The 18,084-nt window shown below is 42.5% G+C and overlaps 1 protein-coding gene across 3 annotated transcripts in view; it reads right to left on the bottom strand.

Moving 5' to 3' along the window:
- LOC135898576 (tumor protein p73-like) overlaps positions 1 to 17,975 on the bottom strand; it is an 85,024-nt gene extending 67,049 nt beyond the window's left edge. Inside the window, exons 1-4 of one of the 3 annotated variants that reach the window (XM_065427624.2) lie at positions 17,705 to 17,975; positions 14,791 to 14,849; positions 8,264 to 8,382; positions 6,553 to 6,628 (exon numbers count right to left, since the gene is read on the bottom strand). In XM_065427624.2, coding sequence (XP_065283696.1) covers positions 6,553 to 6,628; positions 8,264 to 8,382; positions 14,791 to 14,849; positions 17,705 to 17,849 — 399 coding nt within the window. In that variant the 5' untranslated portion in view covers positions 17,850 to 17,975. The remainder of the gene's footprint in view (positions 1 to 6,552; positions 6,629 to 8,263; positions 8,383 to 14,790; positions 14,850 to 17,704) is intronic. The other 2 variants (XM_065427623.2, XM_065427625.1) reach the window with 2 other exon arrangements.
- Positions 17,976 to 18,084: the final 109 nt, after the last annotated feature.

The raw sequence follows: 18,084 nt of genomic DNA on the forward strand, positions 1-18,084 counted from the left end.
AATGAAAAACACAGCACCGCACGGCAAGAAGCTTAACAGCGAACGTAGAAGCAGCTAGGCCTAACGTTGCCGTGGTGGTGGCTACGGCTGCCGGCGGTGGCGGCTTTGATTAATGCCATTTCAGACCTGCAGTCAGGGCAATATACATTTACTATATGGAGTACGTGGTGGTGCCGCAAAGCCGTGAAAATTATCGGCATGTCCGAAAAAGCGTCTGGAAAATCGGTCGTTAACTACTCTGGCAATACATTGTGCCGATGACACGGCGTCAATGACGATTCATTGCGATTCCTCTGTTACTGGAGCCAGCATTAACACGACTTTCGTTCCCTTTCAATAAAGTTTCAGCTAATTTTCCCTGACAGAAGCACAAATTCCCTGAGTTTTCCCTGAGTTTTTCCAGACTGTTCAAATTCCCTGAGAATTCCCGGTTTTCCCGGTTTTCCCGGTTGGCAGACACCCTGAGTCTATCACGTTCCTTTATGCGTTTTAGAAGGGTGGTGTCAACCCATGGTTTCCTGCATTTCTTGCTTCTTGTAGCTTCTCTTAGAGGGAAAGCTTTGTGATAAAGGTCTTTGATTACGCCGAGAAAGTGAGTGAATGCCTTGACAGGATCCGTCAATGCGTATAATTCGGACCATTCCACTTTGCTGACTGACGCTTCAAAATCAGCAATCGTGTTCTTGGTTATCAATCTGTGCTGTGAGTGTGTGTCATTTTTGCGCTGTCGGTACACTTTTGTCTCACGTGTAAAAAACAGGAAAATAGGCATGTGATCGCTTACATCAGAGATGAGGACACCCGACACTAATCCAATTAATTGCGTTGTAAAACACAAGTCAAGTAGGCTTTCGGAATTGTTCGTCACCCTGGTTGGAACATTAATAACATTTTCGTAGCCAAACGAAAAAAAAAAAACATCCAGAAACGCTTGTTTGGATCGGTCCATTGAAAGCAGGTTAATATTAAAATCACCCGTTACAATTACATGGCTTACTACGCTGAGACCGGAACTGCTGTAGCCACTCGTAGCCACTCTACCGAACCAGGCTGAAAGGATGATGAGCGGGGATTTGCAGTAGCGCCACCTCATGGGGCAGCGAGGAGGCTCTGTTCAAAACAAAAATGGCGTTCAGCAAGTCGAACCATGCACCGGTCAGAGTCGGTGGGGGCAAGTGCCATCGATCGAGCTCGCTCAAGGAGTGTCCGAAAAATCAAATGAGAGGTTGCAAGGTGTCCGAACTTTTGGGAGTTGTTATACATTATGGTCTTTGGGGAGAATGGTGATGCCGCAATGCAGTCCAAATAATCGAGCGTGTTCTAATTTTTGGAGTCTGAAAAACCAGTCGGCAACTGCAGCTATCTACTAATTTGCTATTGCAATCAATGTTTCAGCTTTTGGACAAAACTACGACTTTATTTATCGCAACGTTAGGGCATTGGGAGTAAATCGTTGTTTTTCCGAATGAGAGAAAGTTGTATTTCTGTATGAAAAAATGAGATGCGCAATACTGCAAAGCACTTTTCTTTTTTTAGGTCAAGGCAAACGGGTGCGCAGCACAATTGAAGGCGCTTATTTTTTTCTTCTCTTTTATTCGGTCCCAGAAAACGGGTGCATGTTACAATCGAGGGCACGTTAGAGAGTAAATATGATAAACTAAAAATGTCATTTTTTTTTCATTTTCTTTTTTGTTCCATTCCAATACACTGCCTGGTAGAGACTCAGATCGTGCCCTACATTTATCTCATTTCTCACTTACTAAAGCTCTGTTGTCTATAATATTGACAACTTCGACATTAGTCGAGTTTTAATCTTTGACTTTGACCCAACTTAATATTTGCCTTTAGCGTCCCTTTAATTATGAATGCTGAGCTTCAATCACTAGCTCATCGTAGAGTTCTATACAGTTTGAAATTTATATATGAGTTCTATCATGGTCACCTGAAAATAAATAGCTCTGTACCTCCTGGACCTCACGAGGCATCCACTCTGCATGGGTTACAGTGAAATGGTCAAACAAACACAAGTGACACTAATGCTTAAAAGTACCGCATTTTTTAGTATAACCCGCACCCCCAATTACAACAACCGGGGGAAAAAAAAAGTCTGCACATGTAACCTGTGGAAATAACTGCATACAACAACGCTTAAATCACTGCAAAAGCAGTCTCCATTCGCAGATGCACAACTTGTCCACATCCTATCTTTGGCCAGCGGCTCTGTTCCCCACCTCTTGAGCGATGCTGATAAAGCTGGATTCACACAACGGATATGATCGCAGATGAATCAGTCACGTGACATGTAACGTGAATTGGACCACTTCGCAGCTAGCTTCCACATGACAGAGGATGACAGCGCAGATGGAACAGCCTTCGCATGGTCAATGAATGGTGATGGAGCAAACATGAGCAAACGAAAATCCGAACGATGATTTCACTCTCCACCGTATCACGAAGCGCTTCGCATGGACCAAAGGAGCACTGTGGGAACAAGTGATGAGCAAGTTTGCCGGCGTCATGAGCACTATTCACCAACTACTAAACGCTAAATGGAGATTCACCTTGAAGAAAAGGAGAATCGGTGACCATAATGTAGGAAAGGAAGGAGCTTTAACACACAGGGGTGGGGAGAGGGAGCAAATGCAAGGGTGCAACTGCACCCTGCCGAGAGCTGGTGGAGGCATTGTTTTGCCAACCAGAGCTACTGCAATTGCACCAGTGACATCACACTCTTTGGCGCTGTGTGACGTACCCAAGGAGAGGCCTATTAAAACCAGTTTTGTGTTGCTATACTGCTATATTATAGAGATTATATTACATATACACTGCTATATTATATGCTTAACATGCAACTGAGTGCATTCAGGGTGTCCACCAAGTTGACATTTCCAAATTCCCTGAGTTTTCCAGGTTTTCCCTGAGCACCTTTGCAAAATTCCCTGAATGAGCCAGAACTTTGTTTTATGTCAAGACAGGCTGACACCATGTTGCCCGATGTTGTCACTCTCTCGTAAGCATGTTGAAAAAAAAAAAGACTTAATCTAGTTCGAATAGTAAGGAGTAATACCTATGTTATTTAAAAAAGAAAACAAAAGGGAGACGTTAGCAAAATGCACAGCAAAAAAAAATAGTAAAACCCATTCTAAATTGAGTCGAACATTTTCAAATACAAATGAAAAGGAGATGCATAAATAAGTAAATATTTTTAAATATGAGCTATTTCTATCAACTGATAGCAAGCTCATCGTTATGAGGCCTGAACGTTGTCACAACTAAGATTCTCTCTCAGCAGCTGGGAAGTCAACCTCAACTGTACTGTCATACTCTCAGCCAGTACACAACATTTCAGTGTTGGTTTCACTGCTTTAAAGAGTTTATTTTGGTATGGATAAGGGACACCTGCATCTCGGCGTCAGCCAACACTTTGTTTTTTTGAGCTCAAGCTCCTTCAAAGAGGCAGCGGCACGCTTCCTTTCCCGTTCATTCCTCGCTGCATTGGTCCTTTCTGTTCTCGTCCTCCTTCTGCCATGCATTCACACCATGGATCATTTGAAGCATCCCCTTGGTCAGTTGCACAGTCAACGTCCGATTTTTCAGACTTCCTAGGGGCCGCAATAACATCAGAAAAATCGGGCAGTCCAAAAAAAATGAATGCATCTCTTTAACTGCCCTTAAGGGCCAAAATTTCCGCAGGCACATCCGAAAAAGCTCTTCAGGCCTGCCAGTACACTTATTAGGGATATCAGTGCTCATACTGTGACAGGAGACGGGGGTGCACGCATGTATAATTAAAATGACACTAAAGCAAAACAATAAATCAGTTTAGACTAATGAAGCATTGCTTGGGAACCCTGCAGGCAGTCATTTCGAAAAAATAGTTTGGTTATTAGATGAGCAAATGAAGGTTCAAGCATCAGCATTTGAATTTCGCGCCAAAACCCCAGTGCCGGTACGTCAGTGCAACGTCAGGGATTCCAATGTATGTTATCGCATTTGGGCTGTGTTGGCTGAATACAAGTTCCCGAAACTTGCCATGTTTAATATTTGGTTCCTTTAGAACACAATGTAGTCAATCTGTACCGCTATATATAATTAGTAGGCCCTAGAAGATGCCATCAAAATCCAGGATGTCACAGCCCCCAGGTGCGAGAACTAAAGTAGGCGTTGCCACCCGTATTTCCTTCTTGCGCTTTTTCTAGCTTACCAAACGTCTTATATCATTGTGAGAATGGTGTTTTTAGCATTGTAGAACAGTAATTTACTGATGCAGAAGAAATCATTTTTCACTTTAATGTCCCTTTATGGAATACAAGAAACAAATGGTCTCGCCAGACTATCAGGGTGCCAGCCCATAGGCAAGGCCATAGGAGAAGCCAAAGACCTTACCACCCTATTGAGTAGAGACCATACGGTTGTACAACACACACGAGTCGCAAACATAGACAACATACTAAATGAAATTACACCATCAGTGAAGACAAATAGTAGTATACTTATTCTAAATGTATACAGCAATCCAAAGTTCAAGAGACACAGATTCTTGACACAATTCAAACGCACGCTAAACAGAATACATACTGTGTCCCGTGACAATTTCCCCTTCCCACGCTTGTTATGCTTAACTGCGTAACACTGCTGTAATCAGGTGAAGCTAACTTTTGAAAACTAGCACGCAACGCGCTGCGCTCTGCGAGCTTCAAAGTCAATCGCGAGGATTACAAAGGTGGAGTCAGTGCCAGTGCTGACAGCGGCGAACTCTTTCAATGAAAAACATGGCACTGCATGGCAAGAAGCTTAATAGCGAACGTAGAAGCAGCTAAGCCTAATGTTGCCGCGGTGGTGAGATAATCAAAATGGCGACGGTGGTGGCTTTGATTAATGCCGTTTGAGACTTGCAGTCAGCGGAATATACATTGACTATATGGAGTACGTGGTGGTGCCGCAAAGCCGTGCGAATTATCGGGCATGTCCGAAAAATCGGGCGTCTGGAAAATAGTCCGTTAACTACTCTGGCAATAGAGAGTTTTGGCAGTGCCAAGTTACCATACGGTAAGTGCGGCAATACCGTACTAGTCGAGGACTGCGCATGCCTGCACTTGACCGTACGGAAAGACTTTCCGCATGGCATACTGGATGGTAAGGAGTCGGTAAGGCTTGGCTCGCACCCTTTTGCGAGCCGAGCCGCAGCTAGCCAAAACAGTGAGAAACTGGTATTGGCCGCAGAGTCCACGTTGTGCATGGCCACATCTCGTGTTATTTTTTGACCGCGATAGAACCAAGGCAAGCGTTCACTTCAATTCACCTTCTGCGGCGAGACGAAGTGGCAGCAAATATGACAGCCCATCTAACCAGAAGGTAAACTTCGGCTTAACTTAACCTGTGGCCGTACGTACACTTCTTAACAGGCGATTAATGTACTCTGGTTTATGAGAAAGAAATATTAAAAGAAGAGAAAATCATCCAAAAGCAATACAGATAATAAAAAGTGGCATTTAAAAAAAAAAAAACACTTCAGGCAGGTGGCGCCATCTAGTGATGCGGAGTTTACTTAGAGGGGATGCAGAGTTTTTATAGTAGTGACTAACTATATTCTACTTATCTGCTGTTGTAAAGTGTTGGCAGCGGTGCAATTCACAGCAAACCCTTTTTTATGTATTGATTAGATAAGAACACCTATGTAACAAAAAAAGGTTTCACATGTTGCAAGACAGTGTCACAAGATGTCGCGACTGGCCTTGTGAGTGTAATTGCGGGGCTTTATGTGAGTGGCGCCTAGGCTTGCCCTAGCCGGGCACTTCTGTAAAGAATAATTTGTGTATGCACAAGCTAAAGCCTTCTGATATTCGCCAAAATTAATATTTCACGCTCAGCACAAGTTATTGTATTCTGCAAAGCCCCAATGTTAGCCGCTATCATCATTATCACGTTACCGTATGCATCGAGCGGCACACGCAGCTAAAACATCTTCGGACATCGCCGTATGCTAGTACAGAATAGTAATAACGTACCGTATACTGCACTTACCCTACCGTAATACGGCACTGCTAAAACTCTCTAATACCTCGTGCCGATGACGCGGCGTCAATGACGATTAGTTGCAATTTCTCTGTTACTGGAGCTAGCATTAACACGACTTTCATTCCCTTTCAATAAAATTCCAGCTAATTTTCCCTGATAGAAGCACAATTTCACTGAGCTTTCCCTGAGTACCTTCAGACTATTCAAATTCCCTGAGAATTCCCGGTTTTCCCGGTTGGTAGACACCCTGGTATTTTTTGCTTACTTCCTTGGTCCTACCTGGGTCTGGCTAGGGCCTGAAATATGTGCAAAATAAAAGGATAATGCATCGCTTCTGATTTATCACACACTGGCGATGGTGCATATGCTCAGTTTTATGACAACTTGGCTAGAATGCAAAAGTCAGCCTCATCATTACTCCATTCTTCGTCTATGTCCATTGTAGTACTGCAAATCTTTGGTCCGTGAAAGTGATTTCTTGACCCAAACAGACAACCTAATAAACTGCTGGCAATGTGAACCAAAGGCACCTACCATTATGTCCATATCATCAATGTCAAGAGGAGTGATCTGGTAGTGGTCAACCTCAAGACGGCCAATGTCACCAGAACTGTACAAGGGCATCAAACACACATCGTCTCAGAGACACATTAAATGCACAGCAAATTTTTTGGCATTCCCACTTGATTGTGGCTTTAAAGCATGACAGGTACATTTTATTTAACCTCTATTCGCTACTCATTTTTAAACTCTAGATGCTATTTTCATTAAAGTTGTAATGTTTAAATGCTGTGCATATTTCTCCTTTACTGCTAATTATATTCCTCGATAATTGCTGCCATTTGTTAGCATTACCAGACCACTTAACAGCCAGACTATGTTCAATGAAAGTCAAACTTAATTTCTACATCTCCTGGGCAGCAGCTTGTATGAATTCAGAGCTGACAAAATGTACTCTGTTATTTTGTCTATTTTTTTCAGTCATCAAACTGCTCCCCTTTTCGCAAGAAATAGAAACTGGGCAAGGTATTTCCATTCCACAAACAAGGTGGAATGGAAATACCTTGTTATAATGGATAAGTGGATAATGGATAAGTGGTAGTTGGTGGGTGACTCTGTCACCCACCAACTACCACTTATCTCATTAACAAGCCTTCCCAGCAAAATCTTGGAAGCATGTATTACATTTCGCAGAGTTCCTGTAGAATAATTCGTTTTTAAACCTCAGCATGGTTTTTAGAAAAACCATTGTAAAAAAATGCAGCTTTTGACATCTGAACTCTTTACAAATACTGATTTGCAGATTGAAACTGGTTCCATATTCTCAAATCTTGCAAAAGCCTATGATTATGTCTCTAACAATTAATTTTTTCATGGTAATAAACTTAACAATGACCAAGAATAATTCTTTCAAATCAAAAGCTTTCTACCATATTTTTAACATGGCTTGCCTCTTGCCTAAGTGAATCCCTTTCTCACCAACAGACAGTATATGACTTCATACTCTGCCACAAAATAATTGATTTCGCTGATTCCGCCCACCAACCTCCAGCACAACCTTGACCATAGGCCGTCTCTGAATGGTGCTAAAGTAATATAGGTAGCTCAATACAGAAAAAATGTAAAGCTATCAGAGTATATTTCTCAAGTAATGGTACTGACATATTCCATAATGAGTGAAGTGCTACAGCACCCAAGTGTACAAATTACGAGTAATCTCCTGTGGCATGTGTATGTTAGCTACAAAACTAAAAATGCCCAACTGCATGCTTGGCTGCTTATTTCACAACTTCAGCTCTGCATTCACTTTCTTCAAACTTGCATGACACATTCTATAACTTGGGGCTTGGTCAACGCTAGAACATGCCCCTGTCATTTGGAACCACAGCCTGACCATTATAATCCGCTCACTCAAAAGCATTCACAAATGTTCCAAACATATAGTGAAACTCGAATAATTAATTAACCAGTGACTACGGTACTTCTACTGATGTCCACTGTCACAGTAATGCATGCTTAAACAAAAGTATTATCTGAATTGCACTGTCAGAAGAAAATTATATATTTATTGCAACAGCAGGTATGCGTGCTGGATGTTAGGGTTAATAAACACTAATTACAGCTACTGGGTACTTAACACTCAAGTTGACTGTCTTCCCTCAGCCTCACTGTAAGCACCCCCCACATACTTTTGAAGCACGCAGTACCTTATGTTTATAGGTGATTATGTTATGCTAAAGCTTACCCGGTGTTTAATGCTGGCCACGAATTTCCATAGGTGCCTTTCAATTCTTGAACCAGGGTAGCAACAGAGCTTGGGCTTAATGCCGCCATTGGTGGCGTGCACTCGAGCTCACCTATTCCCTGTAAGCATGACAACAATCATGTATCCTGCACGTTGTTCCCAACTGGTAAAATTTAACAACAAAGAGCAAGAACACACAGTAGCACAGTATTTGAAACACTTAAAATTTCTTATGTTGTAGTTTTAACAAAACTCTGTGCTTTCTCCATTTCTTGTTTACAATGCCTACAGATCCATTAGAAGTGTTCCATTTGTAGCTATGTGACTGAGGCGGTGGCATGGAGCAGAGGTAGAACGCTGGGCCTTTAATCTGGAAGTCATAAGCTCGTACCCTCCTACAGTACACAACATTTTCAGGCTTGGAGTGGTGCCTGATGTCAGAACATAAAAATAAATAAAAAGCCAAGAGCCAGTGGGGCAATACTACTCCAGGTACAACCAAATTAGGAAGGCCCACTAAGCTTAAACAAAGACACCCCCTCGCCAAAACAGGACTTGGCCTCCCTGGTGCAGTTTTCGGCCACTACCTCCCTCATGACCCTCATTCCCCAGCAGCTGCAGAGCACCTGACCAAGGGCACCTGACCAAGGGCACCTGACCAAGGCAGTGGTCAGACCTGTGACGCAGCAGAGGGTGCTAAGAATCTGTGGATCCGGACAGGCTGCCACTGGAAACTGAACCTGGCATCGCTCAATATAAAAACCCTCTTGAGTGAAGCTAGCTTAGCAGGACTCTTTGAGGAATTACCAGACATTGCGTGGGATATTATTGGCCTCAGTGAGGCTAGAAGAACTGGTGAGGTTTATACAGTGTTCACTAACGGCCACGTCCTCTGCTACAGACTTCTAGATAAGAGACAATATGGGGGAGGACTCCTAATCCATAAAGAAATAGCAAGCAACATTGATGAATTCTACAGCACTAATGAGAAGGTAGCAGTATTGTAATAAAGCTGAATAGGAGGTATAGAAGTTTTATGAAGGTGTTGAATTAGCGATGAGAAAAGTGCAAACTTGGTATATTGTAGTCACGGGTGACTGCAATGCAAAAGTGGGGGAAAAGCAGGCTGGTGAACAAGCAATTGGCAACTACGGCATTGATCCTAGAAGCACTAGAGAAGAGGCATTGGTAGAACTCGCGGAATAGAATAAACTGCAAATAATGAACACCTTCTTCAGGAAGCGCAGCACAGAAAGTGGACCTGGAAAAGCCCTAACGGTGAAATAAGGAAGGAAATTGATTTCATACTTTCTGCCGATCCCAGCATAGTGCCGTATGTAGAAGTGTTAGGCAGGATAAAGTGCAGTGATCATATGTTAGTGAGGTCTAGGATTCACCTCAATTTTAAGAGAGAAAGTAAAAAATTGGTAAAGAAAAGAACATGCCAACCTAGATGCAGTAAGGGTAAAAGCAGACGAGTTCAGGCTGGTTCTTGCAAGCAAATATGCAGCTTTAGAACAGAGTAATGATGATGACATAGAGGTAATAAATGAAACCGTAACTAGGCTGATTTTAGGAGCAGCAATTGAAGTGGGAGGTAAGGCACCAAGGCAACCAGTAGGTAAGCTCTCCCAAGTAACAAAGGACCTAATAAAGAAATGACAAAGCATAAAAGCATCGAACTGAAGTGATCAGACAGAATTTGCGAAACTGTCAAAACTGATCAACAAGAAAAAAGTAAGGGATATTCGAAATTATAATGTGAGAAAGACCGAGGAAACAGTAAAAAATAGACGACGCATGAAATCAGTGAGAAGAATTGGCATAGGACAAGCCAAAATGTATGTCATCAACCGGGTAGTCAAGAAATCTGTAGAGTACAATCAACCTCTCTATATGGCTTCCATAGATTATGGAAAGACATTTGATTCAGTAGAAATACTAGCAGTCATACATGGATATCTAGGGAAATATCTACGTAAAGATTCCACAGCTATCATGATTCTCCACAAGAAAAGCAGAAAGGGGTCAGGCAAGGGGACACAATCTCTCTAATGCTATTCACTGCATTCTTGCAAGTATTCAGGCTATTAAACTGGGAAGGCTTAGGAGTGAGGATCAATGGCGAATATCTCAGCAACCTTCAGTTTGCAGATGAAATTGTCCTGTTCAGCAAATGTGGGGACGAATTACAACAAATTATTGAGGACCTTAACAGGAAAAGTGTAACAGTGGGGTTGAAGATTAATATGCGGAAGACAAAGATAATGTTCAATAGCCTGACAAGGGAACAAGAGTTCAGGATCGCCAGTACCTATACAGTCTGTAAAGGAGTATGTTTATCTAGGTCAATTACTTACACAGGATCCTGATCATGAGAAGAAAATTTACAGAAGAATAAAAATGGGTTGGAGTACATATGACAGGCATTGCCAGACCCTGACTGGAAGATTACCACTATCATTGAAAAGAAAGGTGTACAATCACGGCATTCTACCGGTGCTAACATATGGGGCAGAAACTTGGAGGTTGACAAAGAAGCTTGAGAACAAGTTCAGGACTGCGCAAAGAGCGACAGAAAATGTTAGGCACAACAATAACAGACAGGAAGAGAGCCGTCTGGATCAGAGAGCAAACAGGGATAGCCGATATTCTAAATGACATTAAGAGAAAAAAATGCAAGCTGTGCAGGCCATATAATGCACAGGATAGATAACCGGTGGACATTATAGTTACAGAATGAATGCCAAGAGAAGGGAAGTGCAGTCAAGGACAGCAGAAAACAAGGTGGGGTAATGAAATTTGGAAATTTGCAGGCACAAGTTGGAATCAGTTGGGAGAGGACAGGGGCAATTGGGGATCGCCGGGAGAGTCCTTCGTTCTGCAGTGGACAAAGAAATAGGCTGATGATGATGATGATGATGATGATGAACAAATCCTAGAAGACAACAGCATCATGATCTAGCTGCACTAGCGCTAATTAACATCGAATTCTGAGGTTTTATGTGCTAAAACCTGCACTATTGCATGGCTTATCATACATAAGGTGGTATGATATGCTCCACACACACACAGTGCAGCCAGCAGATGTGTTGTATTAAGGAAACACATTTACTGGGAGCACATACAAGCTGAAAGTATATTTGAACACACAACACCCACATGTGCAAGATAAGTGCTCACATATCTCCAGCAGCTGATAAAAGTGATTGCAGGTACAGCTTTTCCTGTCATGGTGCAAAATTAACATGCGCAAGCACCAAACAACAACTAAATAAACATGGTGATTAAAGTGCCCAATTAAAGGGCACAAAAACAAAATTAAAGGAGACTGCTAAATTTGGCAAAAGTCGCAATGGATAGGCACCCTATGAAGATATGAGGTGGTTTCACGCTGAAGGTATAACAAAAGAAGGGGCAGGTAACTACTCAGTAGGTGATGCAACAGCAGCAGAAAGCTAATGGATCACTCAAACTTTTCTTGAAAGTTCTGTAAATGAGTGCAGAAATTAATGTTGCTGGGAGCACAGCTCATTGCACCCAATTACATGTTAGTTAAGTCTGCAAGCATCCACATACCAGGATGTCTACCAAGTTGACATTTCCAAATTCCCCGAGTTTTCCAGGTTATTCCCGAGTGTCTTCGCGAAATTCCCTGAGCGACACAGAACTTTATATAAAGTCAAAGCAGGCTGGACACCATGACACCCGATGCTGTCGCTCACCAATAAGCATGATGCGTTGTTGGGCAAGTTGGTTCATTGTATTTGGAAAGATTGGATGCGCTTACAATCACAAGGAAGAAGACGGGACCTGATGTGGTTGTGCTGGCAGTTGTTGAAACACTCGAAAAGAGGCTAAAAGGGCCTCAAAAAGTAAACACTCATGTAGCCAACAAAGCTTCCAAGCCAGTCGTAATCCCTTATGTTCATAGAACTGCACACAATCTGAAAAAGATAGCAACCAAGCATGGTGTCCCACTCATTTTCTCGCCTACCTGCAAGCTGAGTCACCTTTGCACCCACATTGGGAGACCTCACGCCAGAAAGAAGCAAGGTGGCTGTGGCGTGAAACACAAGAACCCCCATGTAGATTGCCAAGTTGGTGTTATTTATCAGATTCCCCTGACATGTGGCAAAACCTACATGCGAATCCGTGAACACGAAAGGTCTATTAAAAACCGGGAGCAACGTCGTTTACCCATGCATTGCCTAGATCATAAATGCAGGCCTCTGCTCAACCAGGTTAAGATCCTGCGCAAGTGCAGTAATGAAAAAGCACGGGAACTTCCAGAGGCATATTATATAAAAAAAAGGGACAAGCATGCATCAGTGACACATCGATCATACTTTACAATAGGGATGCACATTTCCTAGAAGATATGGTTAGCTGAGCCACACCATCGTGTTTTTTCTGATTTTTTTTTTCTCCTCTTATCTGCTGCTGATACCCTGATGTGCCTGTGCTGGCATAAACGGATATTTAAGTGTTTCCCTCGAACAAACCTCAGTTGTTAGTTTGCACCTGTCCCGTCTTCTTCCTTGTGATTGTCTACAAAGCACATCCAATCTTTCCAAATACTTTTAAGCATGCTAAAAAAAATTCAAAATAAAATACTTAATCCAGTTTGAATAGTAAGGAGTAGTGTCTATTTTATTCAAAGAGAAAATGGAAGAGAGGGGTTGGTAAAATGCACAGCGAATGAAAGTTTCTTCGAACTGATTGCATGCCATGACAAATCAATGTTGTTGGTGACTATGCGGAAAAATAGTGCAACGTGTATGGTTCATGATGCCATGGTGTATTTTTTTTTTTTTGGAAATAAGGTTTCCATGTGAAAATAAATGATGAAACTTACTTTTGGAACGGCCCTTGTATGAGCAGTTATATCAGAACTAGGGTATGCCTGCTTCAGATCATGTTTATACACAAAGGCTAATGCCAAACTTGAGGTTTAATTGCTGCTCCTAAGCCTGTTTAACATGCAAGTGAGCAACTGCATGATGGCAGCTGCAGCAACTGAGCAGAACCACGAAGTGCACACGTGGCTTCGTTTCACATGCACCTTCTTCACGCGACGCATGCCGCTAGCGATGAGTGTCACTTGCAGATAGTACCTGTGAGAAATGGGTTTGTGTGGTTCCCAAAATCGGCACTGGAGCTTCAATTATCCTTGTTTCACCATTGAAACTATGGGGTTTAACGTGCCAAAACCACTTTCTGATTATGAGGCACGCCGTAGTAGAAGACTCTGGAAATTTCGACCACCTGGGGTTCTTTAATGTGCACCTAAATCTAATTACACGGGTGTTTTCGCATATCGCCCCCATCAAAATGCGGTCGCCGCGGCCGGGATTCGATCCCGTGACCTCGTGCTCAACAGCCCACCACAGCTACTGAGCAACCACGGCGGGTCCTTGTTTCAGCATGTGCAAGGAGGAGGCTTTTTCATTCCCCAAAAGCGATGTTAGTTCCTCACTTTTTTTGTGTGTGTGCAAAAATACACTGTGAGGATTCATGCTTACTTCGGTGTCAGTTAATGTTGCAAAGCCTCCTCCAACAACAGGCCTCTAGTACTGCAGCCATAGAGGATAGTGCTATCGAAATTTGGTGTGAAACAGGCCTGTAGGCACCTCTCGTTCTCAACGCCGCGAGGCATCTTATGCGCCGTCTGGGCCACACAGATTCAAACCACTTGAAGACCAGGCATGGTGAGCTTTTAACTATAATATCTCATCCCCTTTTCCTCTCAAGGCAGTTGACCAGAAGGGCGATGTCTTGGTTCTAGGTCTGGAATGATTTTTGACCGATGGAGCACAATGCCAAACTACAAGCACGCATGCCCACAGTGAAAAAGAAGAAAAACAGCTACTTGCGCCGCGAATGAGAAGCACAGACTGCTGCTTCATCCGCCACATATCGACCTATATGGGTGCCACCACAGAAAAAACTATTCTCACATCTATTTAATTCACCACTTCTAGAGAAATGAAGATGCCATGACAAGCTAGGAAGACCCCTGTGAAAATCCAGATATGCATAGAAAGCAGAGGAGGTACCCGCATGCAGGGAGTGGCAGAAGGAGTAGCTGCCTGCTCCAAAGATAATTTTCAAAGAAACATTTAAAGAAAGATCTAAAGAAACATTGTATGTCATTTCATAGGTCATGGCGTATTTTTTAAGTATTGCGAATGCTGTACTTATCTAAAAAGTGGCAATGAACTTAGTTCTGTTTTTATGGACTATTATTTCTTTCCGCCTGTTATTCCATCAGGACCAAATGATGACAGAACCTATAAGCAACAAGAGCAGCTTCAAGTTCAACGGATCTTGTTGCTAGGCAAGTTGGTACATCTTAATGACAGCCTGAAATGCGCAAACACAAGCAATGTATCATGAAGTTCAAGCTCCTCCATCAAATTCCTCCTCATCAAACCACCTAATTTTCTGCCATCCTCAACTGTGCTTTCCTTCCCTTGGCACACATTCAGTACGTAACACTAGTTAGTAGAACACTTGTTACCTGCCTTATGCACATCTACTCCACTGTTGTTAATCCACTTTTCAATGATGTAATATTTAATACCTGGAAGATAAAATAAACAAAAATATTTTTCAGCCAGCAAGCGCGCCAATGTAGAGCTCAAAGATTACAAATATAACAAACAGGGATTTCCTATGGCTTCGATTAACAAATTAAGAAAGCTGGAAGTTTTTTTATTATCTTTTCATATACACAATGGTGCCTCGATTCACGAGCTTGATCTGCTCCATAACTCCAGTTAGTGGTTCGTTAGCAAAAGCAGATTTTTCTTCCTCCAAAGAAAACAATGTAAATTTCATTAAATCATTCAGACTCTAGTGATTGAAACAAAGTTTATTTAAACAAAAATCTATGAAAACAAGTTTACTGTTCAGTTCTTTAATGTACAGTGGGGTGCCCATATGAACAGAGAAAACATACAAAACATCTGGTGGATGAGTGGCAGGTGGCTGAAGCCACTTCCAATAAAAACATTGCGGGGTTCTCCTTCAGGAGGTTCCTCCTCTGTGCTTTGTTTCTAAACTGCAGACTCAGTTCTGGCAAAGAAAAATCTGTTCAATGTGGCTCGTCGGTTTCTTGCACTGCACAACTCTCAAGAAATGAGAAACTGCATTGTCCCCTAAGCTGCAACTTGTTGGTTACAGTTATGTTGGGGTGGTGCCTCTCAAAGAAGTCATTCTGTTTTTCTGGAACAGACTTGATGGCACCACCACTGCTGGCCTCATCCCTGCCATTCTCTTCCACATAAGAAAATGCCACGACGAGATCTTTCTGTTGCTCACCATACAGTTCAAGTCCCGAGATCACTTCCCCCCAATGGCCTTAAACAAACTGTATGACCAACATCCACACCCATGCTGCTACCCAATGGACAATCTCCTATAAAGAAAGCCTTAGCTCGAGGCTAACTCTGATGCCACCTATTCAAATACATGTAAAACATGGAAATGCTTTAATGAGAGACCACCTGAACTGATTAGAATGAAAATAAGAGAATGTTGAATTCCACTGACTGAACGAAGCAAAAATTTTTATTTAGGGCCTAGAATTCTTTACAACTGTTGAAAATCATAAAATTCAGCAAACTGCATCAGTTTGAGCCCCTGAAGTAGACAAATTTGGTATATGAATTCTTATCTGACGTAGATTTATTACAATGTTTACAAGGATTTTGCAAAAGTCCAACTCACATATTAGTACTATAATTAAAATCCGTGTACATCTTTGTCCACATTAAATGCACTGTTTAGGTCCTATGGTTACATGTTGCTTGAAGAATTGATACAATTTTTTGTTGGCGAGTTATACAGTTGTGAACTTGAGTTTCATTCTTGAACTGCAATTTTCAAGAATATTTTTAATAAAAAAATCGATAACCTATATAACAAATCTCCTCCCTACAGTCACTAGATTTTAACGTTTTCCTTTAAAAGTAGCAAACTTCATCAATTTCGATGCAGTGGTTCCTCAGAAAAAGAAAAGAAACAAGACTTCCCCGCTTACATGTATTTATATAGATAGGAGCCCTCGAGCTAAAGCTTCCTCTTAACCACATGTGTCACGGCATCAAATCCCAGCCACGGCGGCCGCATTTCGATGGGGGCGAAATGCGAAAACACTCATGTATTAGATTTAAGTGCACTTTTGAAGAACCCCAGATGTTCCAACTTTCTGGAATCCCCTACTACGGCGTGCCTCATAATCAGGTCGGGATTTTGGCATGTAAAACCCCGTCACTTCATTTTAACCACATATGATCGTTTCGCTTGTTGTTGTTGTTGTAGCCTGTGATGCGTGTGGCTCCTACCCACGATGGGGGATCGTTTCGCTTCGCGACACATTCTGGCTACGTCTTTTCTTCCCCCCCCCCCCCGAACATTGTAGTACTACTGAACCTTTCTTCTGGAACTGGTGCATCAAATACACAACTTGTATTTTAAGCTTAAAAATCAATTTCGATGTAAAATTACTATGATAATCATTTTTTATTTACCATAAAATTACCTCATCTGACTGTTCCTCGAGCTACCTCCGCGAGCCCGAAACGAAGGTCGATCGTGAACCGAGGCGGGTTCATGAGCCGAAGCAAAATTTTGTGAATGTTTCGTGCTCACAAATTATTGTATGCGATGCTTTTCACGAACCGAAGCGATCGTAAACCAAGGCACCACTACATTTGATTTTCGAAAGCTGCAACGAGCGATTCTTCGTCTTTCTTAGCGAGAACATGCACATGGCGAAAAAGAAAGAAAACAAAAGACGATCCCTCGTAGGTTCTCCTAAGAAGCGTTGTTGTTTTGAGGCAACAACAACAAGAGCACGCACAACCACTATGCAGAATCGCCGTCTTGACACTCACGCTGCGTAGCACAATGCGATACAGGACAAAAAGTACGTTTTACCTTGCAACTACAAGTAGAAATGGAAAAACACGATGTCGTGCACTGTCCCTGCATTATTTTGTTTATTTTAATGCATTTTCCGCAGCCGCAGATGCAAGAGCTTGCAGACACCGGCGGAGTTTAAAACCGCAGTGTTAAAGCCCAGAGCGGGGCTAAGCCTACGCAACACAGGCGAATTGCCGGCATGTGATGCAATCGGTCGCGTAAGAGCTACTAACAGTAAAAAGCGCGCACTTTCACGCGAATGATGACGTTCCACTAATCGTTCAGCGCTAAATGTATACACTACGCACGCCTTGTTGTGCCGCGCAAAACAGCTTTGTCGATGTCACAACAAAGAATGCACGCACGTGCGTTTGGGCATCTGTTTCGCGCTGCAGGCGCATTCGAAATGAGGAACTCTGCGCTCGCGACAACGCGGACAGCAGCGCGCGAAAGTGCGCGCTGGAATCTACAGGCGCGTTAGCGATTGTAGATATGCACAGGGAGACTTACTTCTCCGAGTGCGTTGTCCATCGTACAGCGAGCCAGTCAAGTATACAGTGAAGACAAGTGCAGCAAGTTCCCTGTCACAAAGGCCCCAGGCGGCTTCGAAAGGCTGCCGTTTCACATACAAACATGAACTCGGCGACACAAACATACAGTTCGATACCGAAACTAACTCTGCTGTATCGTAATGAACACGAAAAGGCCAAATCTAAAATTTTCTGCCATGTTTTGTAATTCTGTGTACAGAACGCTGCGTATAAAAAAAACTAGTTTCGAACAGGTTTATGTTGCAACGCATTAGAAGAGATAAGCGCAACTAATTTACAAGTACCACAGCAGAACTTTTCTCCTAGGTCAATTTGTGCAGCATCGCTTCACATGTCGAA

The sequence above is a fragment of the Dermacentor albipictus genome, chromosome 2 (assembly GCF_038994185.2).
Source record: "Dermacentor albipictus isolate Rhodes 1998 colony chromosome 2, USDA_Dalb.pri_finalv2, whole genome shotgun sequence".
In the NCBI taxonomy this organism is placed as follows: domain Eukaryota; kingdom Metazoa; phylum Arthropoda; class Arachnida; order Ixodida; family Ixodidae; genus Dermacentor; species Dermacentor albipictus.